The sequence below is a fragment of the Micropterus salmoides genome, unplaced genomic scaffold (genome assembly GCF_014851395.1).
Source record: "Micropterus salmoides isolate LMB-PRFRI ecotype aquatic unplaced genomic scaffold, ASM1485139v1 Ms_hic_scaffold_7, whole genome shotgun sequence".
Taxonomy (NCBI): Eukaryota; Metazoa; Chordata; class Actinopteri; order Centrarchiformes; family Centrarchidae; genus Micropterus; species Micropterus salmoides.
In genome coordinates, this window is record NW_024044459.1 from 28504640 (window position 1) to 28520466 (window position 15827).

General features: G+C 39.1%; 1 protein-coding gene across 5 annotated transcripts in view; it reads right to left on the reverse strand.

Annotated features, from left to right (window-relative positions):
* mctp1a (multiple C2 domains, transmembrane 1a) overlaps positions 1-15827 on the reverse strand; it is a 161513-nt gene that overhangs the window by 141367 nt on the left and 4319 nt on the right. The window contains exon 1 of one of the 5 annotated variants that reach the window (XM_038703639.1): positions 14768-15641. The exons of the other annotated variants lie outside the window; for them this stretch is intronic. Coding sequence (XP_038559567.1) covers positions 14768-14770 — 3 coding nt within the window. The 5' untranslated portion in view covers positions 14771-15641. Of the gene's footprint in view, positions 1-14767; positions 15642-15827 lie in introns of those variants that run through there. 5 annotated transcript variants of the gene reach the window in all.

The following is a 15827-nucleotide window of genomic DNA, read 5'->3' on the forward strand; positions in this document are numbered from 1 at the left end:
CCTCTTGGCAATTTCTTTAAAAAGCAAAAAAAAGCAAATTTGCAGTAATATTATGTTAAAAGACAGTAAAAGTAAATTTTGTATTATATTTATTTTACTTCAAAAGGACTGGAAACACAGGTCCACACTTGGCAGTTTACTCCGACGGTGCACTGTTGGATAGGTACGCGTGTATGTGTGTGTGTGTGTGTCACTGCTGTCACATCATTAAAGTAAAGCTGAGTATTAATAAACAAAATCGCATTCACAGAAATCTCAAACTCATTTTGAAGACTCTCTGGTGTGTAACTGGCAACTGGTTTCTGTTGCATATGGGATCAGATTACAATGCAGACATAATATAAAACAACATTCTATTCGTGATAGTGATAATGCTGTTAGCTAGATTTGTAATAAAAGCACAGTTAAAACAACGTGATATCCTCACCCCTGATCCTGTGAAGCTCGTGGATGAGAGCAGTCAGATATCCCTCACAGCAACATAAAACAGTCAGTGGACTGAAAGGGATAGAGTTAATGCATGTGTGACGGTCCCCCCCCGAAAGAAATATGTCAGCTGGTTTGTCAACAGCAGATGTGCACACTGATGAAAACGGGAATCCTTGCCTAACCTCACAGCTTTAGAGGTCACCAGAGAAGGTGCATACCAATGACTTAACACATTTTGTGGATAAAAGTGCCTCCCACTGGAACAGGAATACGACTAGATAAATATTGAGAGATGGAAACAAGACAGAAAGACAGAGTGACTAATGAGAAAAGAGACGCATACAAATTGAGGAAAAGTGAAAGTGACAGGCGACAAAACTGAAATGTAGTGACGTGGCAAGCCTTTTCATAGAAATTATGGCCTGTGGTCATAATCACGACTTAGAAATAGCAGCCACCTGTTGGAGGTGCACACTCCAGCACAACACAGAGCAGCTGGTAGGCCTGTGATGGGAATTGGAAACAAGCCTGATTTAAACACCCTATCGCAATTTGTCACACCACTTTGGTCCATATTGACAAGATAGCATCTCAGTTGCTGCAGTTTTGTCAGCTACGTTCCACCACATCCCAAAGGTGCTCTATTGGATTGAGATCTGGTGACTGTAGAGGCCATTGGAGTACAGTGAACTCATTGTCATGTTCAAGAAACCAGTTTGAGATTTGAGCTTTGTGACATGGTGTATCATCCTGTGGGAAGCAGCCATCAGAAGATGGGTACACTGCGGTCATAAAGGGGTGGACATGGTCAGCAACAATACTCAGATAGGCTGTTGCGTTTAAACAATGCTGAATTGGTAAGGAGCCCAAAGTGTGCCAAGAAAATATCCCCCACATCATTACACCACCACCAGCCTGAATCGTTGATAGGCAAGATGAATAAAGGCAGGATTTATCCATGCTTTCATGTTTACGGCAAATTATGACCCTACCATCTGAATGTTGCAGCTGAAATCTAGACTCGTCATACCAGACAATGTTTTTCCAATCTTCTATTGTCCAATTGACCGGGTGTGGTCTTCTGCTGCTGTAGCCCATCTGCTTCAAGGTTCGACGTGTTGTGCATTCAGAGGTATTATGCATACCTTGGTTGTAACGAGTGGTTATTTGAAATAGTGTTGCCTTTCTGTCATCTCGAACTAGTCTGTCCATTCTCATATGACGTCTGACATCAACACGGCATTTCCGTCCACACAACTGCCGTTCAATGGATATTTTCTGACTATTTTCTGTAAACCTTAGAGATGGTTGTGCGTGAAAATCCCAGTAAATCAGCAGTTTTGACCACGTCTACATGCCTAAATGCATTGAGTGGCTGCCATGTGATTGGCTGATTAGCTATTTGAGTTAACAACAGAGTGTATATACGTCTATACACATCCATATATGCATGTTGCCATGCATATGGAAACTGTGCTGTATGTATTTGCAAGCTCCATATTTTTATAAGAAACTATTTCAGTAAGTGTGTGGGACTAAACTAAACCAGTAATTTTAAAGTTTCCATCTTCTTTTTAAAATTGTGTATTAGAAATAGAGTGTGAGAATAAAGGAATAACCACAGAAGTACAACATTAGCGCATCAAAAGAGAGGCATCTGCCCAAATTATTTAAATATCTGGAAACATGCACTAACGTTAGATCAGTAAAGTAATGATATTTTTTGACAGCATAAACAACGCAATACTGCCCAACACAACCTCATGTAGCATGATATAGCATTAAATTACACAAGAAAGGAATAATCCACAGATTTTAAATAAATTATTAAATACATATTTTTAAATATATTGTTTTTGTCTCTAAGAATTTATCATAATTTGAATGCCCTGGGATGTTCCATGGTAACACAGTTCTGGAGAAGTTGTTGTAAAGTTCTATGAATTTCAAATTTATACAAAAGAAAAAACACAAGACTAGTTGTTGCAGCTGCAAATAGAAGAAATCATTTCAACTGTTTGTTAGCTGAGGTAAGTCCATTGTAGGCAATACTATTTAATGAAAGTTCGAAAGTTCTGTTAATATAAGGTATTCAATAAGATCTAAACGCATCTCTCTCTCTACCGAAAGGAATATCTGTAAAGCTTTATTTTGTACCATTAATGCTGATTTGGTCCATTAAGTAGCCTAAAATATAATACCTGAGGTTTTTTTAAGTTTTTATGTGAATTGGACGGCGCGGTTATGCAGTGGTTAGCAGTGTAGCATCAAAGCAAGAAGGTCGTCGGTTCGAATCTTGGTCGTTCCAGGCCTTTCTGTGTGGAGTTTGCATGTTCTCCCCGTGTCCGCGTGGGTCCTCTCCTAGTCCGCATGTCTTTGGACACCTTAGGTGTGCGTGTACTTGTTGTTTGTTTGTGTGGCCCTGTGATGGACTGGCGACCTGTCCAGGGTGTGCCCCGCCTTTCGCCCGATGTCAGCTGGGATTGGCTCCAGCCCCCCGCGACCCTGTACGCAGGATAAGCGGTGGACGATGGATGGATGGATGTGTGAATTTGTGCTTTGGCAACATTGTTTACCTAAACATTCATGCTAAAAGAAATTAGAGATATCAAGCAGAGGCAACTTCTTACTAAGTACAGACTCAGTGAGTACACCCTTGCAATTGAAAAAGGGAGACATAAAAAGTCCTGGTTACCACTGTAAGACACGTGACCTGGAGACAGACACATTTTTTCCTGAAATGTTTTAAATATAGAAGCTTAAGAAAGCAATATTTTAAGAAATTCCATCTATTATTAACAGATTTCAAATAACATGAAGATAATAAATTACGAATAATCCTAGGAGAAGGACATACAAACCAGCAAACCTTGCAGCCAAGTATGTGTCCCTGTGTCACAACCGGAGGGACAGGGAGTGACTCAGCCAACTGCTGCACTAACGTTCAACATCGTGTTCACTTTTATTTGTAGTTTACATTCTATCTGTATTTGTTATTTTTGTAATTTATAACTGCTAAATTGAATGGTCTTGATAGGATTAATCTTCTTTTGTCATATTCAGATGTTAACTTTTTTGATTGCTGCTTTGGCAACATTCATGCCAATACAGCACACTGAACATGCACACTTATGTCAGGTGGAGTTTGCCACAGCATAATCCATTCTATTTATTGAATATACAAACTTGGAGGGTATAAATATCCTATTTATACATGGCCCCTTACCAGCGAAATGTTTATGTAATCAAATTATAAACATTGGTGGATCACTTACTAATTTTGATCTCACTTTACTGACATTTAAACAATAGAATATAACTAGCTAGTTCCTGCTGTTTACATTGTTAGACATCATCTAAACAGTAAAGGGGTTCACTAAGCTGGAACAGGAGTTTAAAATTCAGTTTTGAAATTAGGACAGAAAAAGAAATGTCAGTAACTGCTCTCAGTCTCAAGAATAAGAATGACACTGCATCCACCAACACAATATTATAGGAATGTCTTATTTGAAGCACCTATTTAGTTTACACAAATAAACCTCACTCACAGAAAAGAAGTCTGGAAGCTTGGAAGTTTGCTGTCCTCAAACTGAAGCATCTGATTCAGCTACATATTGCTTGGAGATGCGTGGACTAGGGCTGTTATTCAATAATTATCACGATCTCTCTCAAATCATTATTTCTTTCAAGTTTTAAGGCGGATTTTTGCTCCTAAGTACAAATTCAAGAAACCAGATGGTTAATTATGTGGTTAAACTTTTGTTTATGGTCAGAATGTGACAAACACTTGATCCCAAACAGTGGATCACTTCACAAATCTGAGTTAGAACATTTAAAACTATCATCTTTTTCAACAAATTATTAGTTAGATTAGTTAATCTTTTTTCAGGCTTGTGTCTGTGTCCGGTTAAAAATATATCCCCATATCTGCCAGCTAATCAAAATTGAGAGTCCACAATAGTCATGGTATAAAGGGAAAAGGAGACAAAATAACTAATGATCACTCTGCTTTTGTTTTTCCACACAGATCTTGGAAGAAGATATCCTAATGGCAAAATCTAGTAGAAAGAAACAGCTTATTTTCCAACCCCTCAGGTACAACTACTACACATACATTTTTTATAGGGCAAAGGCTACATGTATTTTTGTTTTATGGTTTTTTTACTTTCCTATCTACATTTCAATTGATCCAATTTCAAGACAAATCATGCATGCAGTACAAACAATTGTTTCTGTAATATATATATGACTCATGCAAAAACGTAATGTGTCCTTACTGGAGTTATTACATTAAGCTCATCATTAATGACTTTTGTCTTAATGACCGCTCAGGAGGAGAAAACAGGCAGCAAATGACAGGAGGTTCTGCATCATATGGATCAACAGGATGGTGAATAAACAGGTGGAGAAGCGAATCGCAGAGCTGCGTTCAGAATTACTTCTCATGAATCATGTCCTGAAAGTGGAGATGGCGCTTGAGCTTCAGGAGGAGCAGAGAGAGTCCGTGCCAGAAGAGCAAGATAGCAAGAGATTCCTGCATTACACCAAGCTGGACCGAGAGCAGAGGATGACAAGGTGGCTACGGGAAATGGAGGAAGAATGCAAAGAGAAAACTGAGGAGGATAAAGAAGATGAAGCAAAATCTCTGGACCTGGAGACATTAAGCTTCAACTTTTCCACTACAGATGCTAACAGCTTCTTCATAATGAGGAAACCACCAAAATGTGAGTTAGAGGAAAACTTGAAGATTGTGTTGAATGGCTCCAGTGATGCAGACACCAGCGATGCAGACACCAGCGATGCAGACACCAGCGATGCAGACACCAGCGATGCAGACAGTTCACAACCAGCTAAATGTGAGCAAGAGGAAAACCAACAAATTCCATCAGATGGTGCCACTGTCGCTGACACCAGACAGTTTATGAAAGAATCAGAGGAGAAGAAAAGCTCAAGGAGTCCCTTTCATGCAAACCCCAGTTTCATGACTGGGGAACTAAGATGTGAGGAGGAAAGAGTCCAAGTGGCAAAAGAAGAGGCGGCTTTGCTGATGGACAGACAATGGAAGGAATGGATGGACAAACAGGAAATAAGAGGAAACCATAACAAAGCAAAGCCAGTTGACCAACAGAATACTGAAAAACAGCGAGGGGCAGCACATCCTGTATCAGAAAAACAGACTAAGCAAACCGTTAAAGAAGTGGACACCATGAAGAAAATTAAGACATATCTCAGAGACCTTTTTAATCCTCATACATTTTATAAGTGGGAGAGATTAGAAGATGAGGACTGATTAACTCAGCTCAACTATACATGTTTCCTTTATCTTCTCGCCATTATAAGGCTCGTTTATAAAGCCTCCAAGAATGTGTGTATTAGGCCTAAGGGTTATATTGAGTAAATAAAGCATTGTGCATGACGAGAACAATCTTCAGCTTTAATAGATGAACAAAAGGCCATCTCTTCATCTCTGCAGTGTGATTTATGAGTTGGTCAGTGGTGGAAAATGATACTATCCTCATCCTACTCCCACCTCAAAAACACTTGGTACACTGAGGTCTTATGTTCTTCAAAAAGAAATCTTAAGTTGGATACAGTCAATAGTTTACAAGGGAGAATAGTTCTGTTGCCAAAAATGAATGGCAGAGATACAGATTACATGTTTCCAGGCGCCTACATCAATTGCCATCTATCAGAAAAAAAACATTTAAACACGCATCCATCTGAAAGCATCCCAGCCTCAGAAAATGTTAATCTTAAGTCACTGACTTTTCTATTACAATCCTAGTCCTAAAGCAAGCAAAATAATCCTGCCAGAAATTTCAGATTTTCAGTTAGTGGTGTGCAATATAATATCATTCAAAATATAATTTAAAAGTTTTATATGACTTTTTTTTTTATTATTATTCATATCGTGATACTGGAAATATTCCAACTTGTTGACATCATACCGTTAGTACCAAAAAGGGGAGAGACCTCAGTAATGTGTAAGAAGACTGTAACAACAAAAGGAGCCAATAAAATAAAACTTATTTCATCACCTCAAGCAGAAGCACCCTGTTGAGTACGAGGAGAAAAATAGCTATTGTGAGTTCTAAAGCAAAAATATTTCAATATTTTGTCATATCATCAAGAATGTCATTATCACAGAAATACCCTGAAATATCGTGATATTATTTTATGCCCATATCACCCACCAATACTTTCAGGTTTAATCTTGATTCAAGAATAGTTTTTGACATTAATGCAAAGTGGAAACAACTGAAAGCATTTAACCTGAAGTGACTTTAATCAAAAAGAAGTGCTCATTTAAATTACTTCTTTGGATTAATGATTTTCTAGTGGTGCTCCGAGGATAAAAATACAGCAATAGGCAAGCTAATTACACAAGCTCTTTAGAGTGGAGAGGAAACACAGCAGTGAATCTGCCCAAGCCTGGCAGCTGTAGTACTCAGGATAAAGTCCAAGATATGGGATGGTGCCTATCACCACATCGAGACTGGTGTGAATAACAACGCTCACTTATTTTAGCAATCATACAAAAATCCTACTGAGTAACAAACAATTGTATATGCAAATACAACCTGCTTGTCTACACAATGCATGAGAACAGTCACACATGCATTGGGGATTTAAATTTAAATTAAAATAAACCTGCAATAGACTCATTTAATTGTGTACCTCTTTCCCACCACCTCCCTCTGTGATGAAAGTCATTAATTACAAATTGTTCAATTTTAATGTACATGAGCGATAAGGAACGTCCTGTTTGTTTCTATAAATGCAACCACTCACTGAAGAGTAAAGAATGAAATATAGAAATGAGGAGTGGATAATATGAAAAGCCAATCTATTTTTTTTAAACATACATCAAATAGAGCAAACACAAAAACAAATGTCTCTCAAACTTACTTTTACTATTTACATGCCGATATGCGCACATACCCCTACAGAAGCTTAACCATTTTCAACTCCTGACCTTACAGCCTATTTGACTACAAGCTAGTTTGCTAAACAAAATACCAAAATGAAGTTACAACCACATTTTAGGATAAAACACAAAATGCGGTCATGCTTTCATATTCATTACAATCACTTAAACTTGCTTATATAGAGAGAATATTATTTATTTATGAACGATGTCCAATAACAATAACTTTTAAAGCTATTGTACAAGTGCCTTTTAATCTCAGAGAGTGAGTGTACAGGGTATGCATATGTGGCCTTAGTTTGATATTAATGAAGTCCAAGCATCACATCCATCCAGTCAGCCAAAAGCCTCTCTAATCACATCCTGCCAGTTTCCTCTCTCTTCTCTCCAAAGAGCCACATCAGCTTTGCACCAGTAGGTGTCACTATGTCCCTTCCAAGCTCCGGCCGAATTGAACAAGAAGATCAGCAGTGCCAGTAAAGGGCAGTTTGTGTTGATAGAAACAATCGCTTTTCTCTCTGATAGACAATGATCTTGTGCTTTCAGTTCAGGATGAGCAGAGAAAGAAAGTCTGAATGCAGAGACAGAATGAAAGCACTAGATTATTGGGAGTAGTGTTGCTGTCTTATTTTCTCAGCTGTGGTTAACACTTTGCTAATGTGATGATGTTGCTCTCACACAGTCAGAGCCCCGAATAAAAGCATAGCCCCCGGAAAGATGACAGCTTCACAGAGACACCCATTTATGAACTGATGGGCTTTCAAGGACTGAAGGACTCTAAAAACCTGAATTACGACTGTTAGATGTAATTTATCTGATACACTGAACTCGGAAGATCTGTAAAATAAACAATGCAGAGCAAAAAATAAACACCAGCTGCAGAATGCACAGTTGTGTCATTGCTGTTTCTAAAGAGGTTTTCCATGTTTAGTCATACAAATGCATTTCCAGTTAAAAAAAAGGATAGCAGCATCTGAGCTTATTCTGAAAATATCAGGGCCAATCTCAAAAGGTCAACTGAGTAAAAAGAGATAGTGTGGCCTTATTACATACTACATTGTCACTGGGTAGCTACAAAACACACTACTTTAAAACTCTAAATCTATAAAGCAGACCTCAAGTCCTAACACTACGTGTTAAATCCTTGCGAACGGACCTGCTGTCCTTGAAGTATTGCCTGTATCCCGCACCACTACCCCCACACACTTTCTCTCTATGCTTTGTGATGAGCCAATAACAAAAAAAAAAAAAAAAAAATCTATTACACATTAAGAAATGTTTTTTAAAAAATGATGGGACCGTATCCATACCACACTGAGCTCTCACATCATCCGTATTCAATCAGATAAAACGGTGTCACTGAACGCGTCTTTTATAAAAGCTTTCACTGCAACTGTGGTTTTCATAACATCCGACATGTAGGATTGTGCGTTAACTACACAAAACAGGCCTTCATGTGAAAAATTCTTCATATCTAGCTCTGCTCAGCCAATGATGAGGTGCATCCTTCCACACCAATGTATCCGGACAGCAGCAGCCATGTCTGCAGGCTGTCTGTCTGCTCCATGTTGGGACGGCAAGCCAACAGCTGAGCTGGCCTGAATCTCTTTTCTTACCCATTTATAGAAAACCGAATTTACCACATTGTCTTGTCTGCTGTGTTTGTCCTGTATGTTTCATGTCAATAATAACAGAAAACAGGAAGGGCTTGGATGGGGTCCAAGTCCACAAACAAGGTTGATCATATCCTAGTGATATTGCTCTGTCCTACCATATTTTCCCATGCATTTATCTGAAGTAAAAACAAAAAATCCTTTCTCCTTTACTTTTCTTCTAATGGCAGTGATGCTGACCTTTGCTCTTTGCTGATAAATTCACTCTAGGCATTAGTTAAGTGCTTAAAAATGTAAATATTGGGAAACATTACAAAGCATACTCTTTTTGCTAAGTAGTTTAATCTGTCAAATTAGTAGACCATGTCCCATTTATGTTTGCCTTGAGCAAAGTGAGCATTTGTGGAATCAGACAGGCTTTGACATAAACCCTGTTAACCTGATAGACAGTGAATTTTTGATATCTCACCATCGACTCAAGAACACTAAACTAAAGATACCAGACACACTCACATGCGGGTGAAGCTATTCAGAAGCCAAAGGTATGAATGGACATACAAACTTAATGTCACACCATTCCTTGATTTAACCTCTGACTCACAGATGGCCACTATGTATATTCAGAGAAAATAAAAACGGAAATAGAGAGAAAGAATAAATCCAGGAAAGGCTGCCCTTGTGCCCCCATCCATGAAAAAAAACAAACAAAAAAAACCACTATTAAGATACTAATGTTCTCAAGTTTGGCATCGGTCATCTCACACCCATAAGTAAATTCTTGTTGAAAGAACTAAAATCAGCACAGCCACTTTTTAGGTGCCTTTAAACAGTTTGTATTGGAACATTTCTAGTGGCCTGTTTTTCACACCGAGTGGAAATTGGCAGACAAGTTCTAGTCTAATTTAGTCTTACAGCCCCTCAGGTCCACTTACTTCTACACTAGACTTTACTGAAAAGTAAACCAATGGAAAACATGCGAGGTGGGTAAATGGCTCCCCCTTGCAAATATTTCCCCAGCTCACACTCTAGCCCAGAATCAACAACTCTATTTCAGTCTCTGTCTCAGATCAATACAATGGCTTTTTACTGATTACAATGACTTCTCAGAAAACCCAATGGACACACAAAGATGTTGAGTTCCAAAGGCGCCAATATACTTAACTCATGTCAGAAAGGAAGACTTATCTGCTAACAGGAGCACACGCATTCGGTCTCCTAAATATTAAAGCACTTTTTGGCTTAATTAGTATATCTGTAACAGCTATGTCAACAACCCACTGCCCTTATCCTATGTCATTTTTGTGTGGCAAATGTTTACAGCTTCAGTCAGTGCAACTAGATTCATGTTACATCTGTTTTTATTGGCCTAATAGCTAAGATAAAATAAGTCATGAAGTAGCTAGATCAGTGGCAGATCTGACAAAATGATTCCAAGAAGCAGAACAAATGTGACATTATGCATCAAACCACTTATTTTACTCAGTCTCATGCCATTACTCAGGGGAAATTTAAGCTCCAGAGGGGATAAAAAAAATTATAATCAGTACAGAGCTGCAGACCACTGTCAGGATATTTTGTTTTGTGACAATTGAAATTTGGTAGATGTGTACAAACTGGGATAATGAGAAACCCAAATGACGTACTAATGTGACAATAAGTAAATCAGCTCAAGTTTTGAGTGGGTTTTTAAGTGCAATAGGTCACATTTATGTCTAACTAAATGAATGTTTATAAAAAGGTGGCGCATACATTGCCTAGGGAACCCAACTGGAATAAAAAGAAGTACACATGTCCACATATTAATATGCAGTACATCCAATGTACTGCCTCAGACTATTGGGACAGCTTCATCTATGCTACAAGGAAGCTTATTTGCAAATATTCAATATCCACTCACCACTGAGGATGTGGGGTCACGATTGAGTTGCAAATTATCTACGCTTGATTAGCAAGAGGAGTAGGAAAAACATCCCACAGCCTTCTGTCAACATGCGTTTTGTCTGGAAAGAATGGTCATATTATTGTTAGCTGTCTGTCTCTGCCTGCCTGCGTTTGTCGTTGCTTTCATCTCATGCATTCAACCCACTTTGCTCATAGCTAAAAGCGGATAAAATAAGTGCCAGACACAAAGGCAGAGAAAATTGTTAGCAACTTATCCTTTCACTCAAATAAATAGTTTCCTGATAAACAAATATCACATAGCAGGCTATTGTTGGATGTCATCTGAAATTTGACCACCCTCCCTACACATACACACACATCCCCGACCTACACCGATGCCACCGTTGTGATCAGACTGGACTCAGTGATGATTAAACTATGTGGGCGGGAAGCAGTAAGAGTTAGAAAGCTAATTCCCTGGCTCCATCTATTGATTTAAAAGCTGACCTGTCTCTACCTGCTCTCTCATTACTCCGACAATCATGTCTGCCACAGCTTTTAGCCTTTGGTAGTATATATTGCGCATGCTTGTTTATTGCATAATGTTGTACTAAGAAAGAAGAGGAGGAGAGAGTTTGAGGTCTCCATTAGTTCGTAGAGTAATACCAGAGTCAATCTCTTATTCCCTCTAGTGTAATGCTGCCATTCATGAAGGCGCGTCAGCACTCCTGATTCATTTGGCAGTCTTGCTTAACCTTGTTAACAAAAATATTCAGGGGCTCAGACTAGTGAGTGTCTAGGTATGCATTCTTTCATATACTGTATATGCATGTGCATGTGCTCGAGTGTGTGTAATGGGACTGGCCGAGACTGGAGAGAACAACGCTGGAGGGTAACACAATGTCACAGTGTAGAGTTCCCATCTTGCAGTACACAGACTGTTCTTCTGACAGGCTGGGGTATATTTTGGATTTGTCCTCAGAAAGCTCTTGTAAGGGAAGAATGTCCTTTAAAGAGAGGCTAAGACTGGGATCAGACGAGGGGAGATGTGAGACAGATCATGGAGAAAAAGAAAATGCAGGTAAGGTTGTCCCTTAAAATGACATACTGAGGATTGATGGCAGGACAGAGAAGGGGACAATTTTTTTGTGGGGTATCAATGAGGGAAATGACTGGCAAAAACACGAATGACTCAATAGTGTAAAAAATTGCTTTTGATCAAGTGACAGTTTATCTGGCTGTTGTTAGTGCTGAAAGGCCTAGTTGACAGCTGAGAGTTAATTAACAGCCGTAAAAATCAAAATGTTGTTGAATCCAGTCCCTATTCAACTGGCGCAGGCCACATCCTGCCCAGAAGCATCCTCCGTGTGGTCCAGCATACATAATCGGATATATGACAACATAAGTCAACTATATAGTGTAAGGAAGTAGCTAACAAGAGAGCTATTTATGTTTCACATGCGCAGTACCGATCACTGCCAATCCAGGACTCAACAAGGAATGCCCGACATGCAGCCTCTCCCCGCCTCTGTCTCTCTGCAGAGCACCACACACAGTCAGCCAGCAGATCAGTGGACATTACTGAAGGTGACGACAACTACACTCATTAGTGTAATTACATGGTGAAATAAAAACTTCCCGAGTAAAAAGCCAATACTTTATCAACATACCTGTTTAAAAAGCATAAACATGTAAAATACAATATTTTAATCTGCCGAGTCTCTCATCCACTACAGCTGCGTTTTGGTTTTACACAAGCACAGCACTAGTTCAGCAAATAGCTAATTGTTTCAAACATGCTATAAAGTGAAAGCTGTCTGTCTGTAGTAACTGCTTTAATTTGCCACGTAGATTAAAATCTGTCACATATAAACAAGGCTTGTGGCTGAGACAAACCAGCTGCTCCTCTGTCCGGCCCATTTCCATGTCCTGGTTTTAAAATCTGGCCCAAATGAGTTTGTAATAAATAGTCCTGCCCTACAGCAATCAATAGCTCAAGTTTAACTGTGTGAGGATTTTCAGCTTGTCTGTAAACTGAATGCCTTTGGCTTTTTAAATGTTTTTCAGACAAAACAAGCATTTGGAAGACAACAATTTAGCATATAATAAGCATGTTTTGCAGGAAGGCGAGAAGTGAGATTGTTACTTTTGAATGTTGAACCAACTTTCAAAATGAATTTTTTAAACAGTTTCAAGTTTTGAAATTGTCTGGTGGTTTTTTTTAACCACCTGTGTCATCTTTTTTGAATCCCTCCCTTAATTTGCAGTATAACAAAGATCTGAAGCAGAGCATTTGAATCAAGAACTACTTCTGGAAGAAGTTCTTCCAGAAATTTGAATAAATGATGAAGAATTAAAACATCTTAAAAAAAGGGAGAGTAAGGAAAGAATATGATATGATTGATTAAATGAATCAACTTTTTTTCTTTTTAAACTATGTTATTTATTCTTCACTCTGTCTACATTTGCTGTTCACAATTACACTTCTTTGCAGGTAAAGCCACTCAAATTCTCTATCACAGGTTGTTTACAGATTTCCATGGCAGACAGACAGGCACACGTGGATGTGTCGAAGGCAGACACTGAGCCCTGCAAGACAATTAATCACAAAGTGAGAGCTAAAACCCCAACAACATCCCCAAGCGGTGTCAGTCATACTTTAGCAAATGCAATTTTTTCTCTGCTTCATGATGCCCAGACAGCTTCGAGGTCAGCATCAATCATGTGCTTGCCAGCGTGCGTTACAAACGATGGTCCCCGGAGCTGTAATGAATCCTAATTTAAGCTGCCATCAGGACAGTTCAAGAGCGGTGCCACAGGCTGTTTCCAAGTGGCCATGATGCTGTTCTTACAACACAACTCGGATAACAGAAGCAAAGTATGACACAAAAGAGGACAACAGTTAAAATCACTCCCATGTTACAGTATCTGATATGTAACATGTACCGAGATCTGTCAACTACATGTCATGGGTCTGATACCCTCAGTAAAATAAACTGTTTAATCAACTGGTCCAAATGTTTGGTCTTGCCAGCCGAAAAGTAACAAGATTATTTTGTCAGCAGACATTCACTGAAACCTGATGGAGTTGGACGAATCGGAAAGCCATGAGGAATAGTTTATGAAGATTACATGACTCACTTCTAAACACGTGTTTGAAAAATGTTTTTAAATGAGACACTGAAGATGCATAAATGACTCTACAATGAGCAAATGTATGAGCGATTATTAATCCAATACTTATTCACTCACTGCAGTATTTAAGAATACGATGACTTGGCCATGCTCATCCAGAAACAGGTGTATTACCGCCTAACATTCACCTAGTCCATGACACGATTCAATGAATGGAAATACCCACCACACATCTTTTACATCCGATATATTTAGCATTAGGTTGTGACTGTATAGTCTCTGTGACACAAAAACCTACTTCCCTGGTTTATAAGTGTTAAATATTTTAAAGCACTTAATTTAAGCTGAGCAGAAGGAAGGAAGACTAGTGAGTCTCAGAGTATCCGCAGAAAATATAGAGACTGAGATTGTTTTCTCAGATAGCCTGTTTTGTTTTATGAAAAATATATCTTTCCTTAAAGGAGATGCAAAAACATGCTGCATGTTGTGCGTACTAAATCTAATTGAATATTCACAGGAAAAGTGCAAAGAAACAAAGACCTCTTCTTTGGTTAAACTTAGAGACAACTAAAATGACTGGAGATGATTTTCAAAGGTGGCCAGAGCTAACAGGTTGATCCCACTGATGTCCATTTTAGCAGGCTACTTGTCTGGTTCGCACAGGTAACACACAGGCCTAATACATCTACAGTTCACTACCATGGACAGCGACACTTCAAGTGATCGTACAGCACAGTAACCACAAGCTAGCTTGTTGTGAAAATAATGCTTTAATACTCACCATGAAATACTTTCTGTGATGAACCGTCACGGAGTAATCATTACAGCGCTCCTATGGCCTCTCTCAGATTGCGCGCAGCTGCCCATGTCACCGGCTGAAGAGCGGCTCCTCGACGTTTAACGATGCATGTCCGTAAGTGTGGAAAACACATTTTCACACGGGGCAGAGGAGGCACCGAAAGTCAGGCCATGTTTGTGTGCAGTAAAGGCTGGGGCAGCTGTTGCCCTGCAGTAAATGAACTTAATGGCACAGGTGATCTTTTGCAGCAAATAACTTGGCTTTCTAACCCCGGTCTGTCCTCACAAACGCTTTTCACCTTTTTATAAACGGACTGGCTAACGCTGTGGTCGGTTTGATGTCCCAACTAGTCCGGACAGGTGTCAGCAGACGCAGCCGGTGGGAAAGAAGTTGAGTTCGCGGTATGCTAACAGTTAGCAGCTAACTATACACTTCATTCACCTCTGACCTCCGCTGTTTTACCTCGCTTTTTAAGCCCTAGTAGTTTTTCAGGTAGGTTACAGTAACTTCTGGCTCCATACTTGGTGGGGTAGAAAAACATTTTCTAATGTTTTTGCAGTCAGCGACGCTTCCGTAGTTAACGTTAGCTAATTAAGCTAAGTTAATTAATTCAGGTGCGTAATTTGTGTTCTGTTCCTGACGGCGGCGAAGTCAGTTTTAAGTTGAACAGGCACTCCGGATCAAGCAGCGTCTTCTTACTCACTTACCTCAACCCGACGTGCATGCCCTTAAATTAGTTTGCTGACTAAACATTTGTTTAAACATGTTATTTTATTATATGATGTGACATATTTTTATGGAAAATAATGGCAGTTTCATGGACGCAGGAAGTGGCGGTGCAGAGGGGGCTGCAGCACCCCATACAATTGAGCATAAAAAACGTAATTTATATATATGTTATTATATATAATAATTACTTTCTCCCTTTTTACTGGGGTTTTTATGTTTTGTGCACTAGTATTTGTGGTAGGAAAGAGGTTTGATTTTGTTTTGTATCCATTGTTTATCATTAGTGTGTCGCCTATTAGTCTAATACAACCTC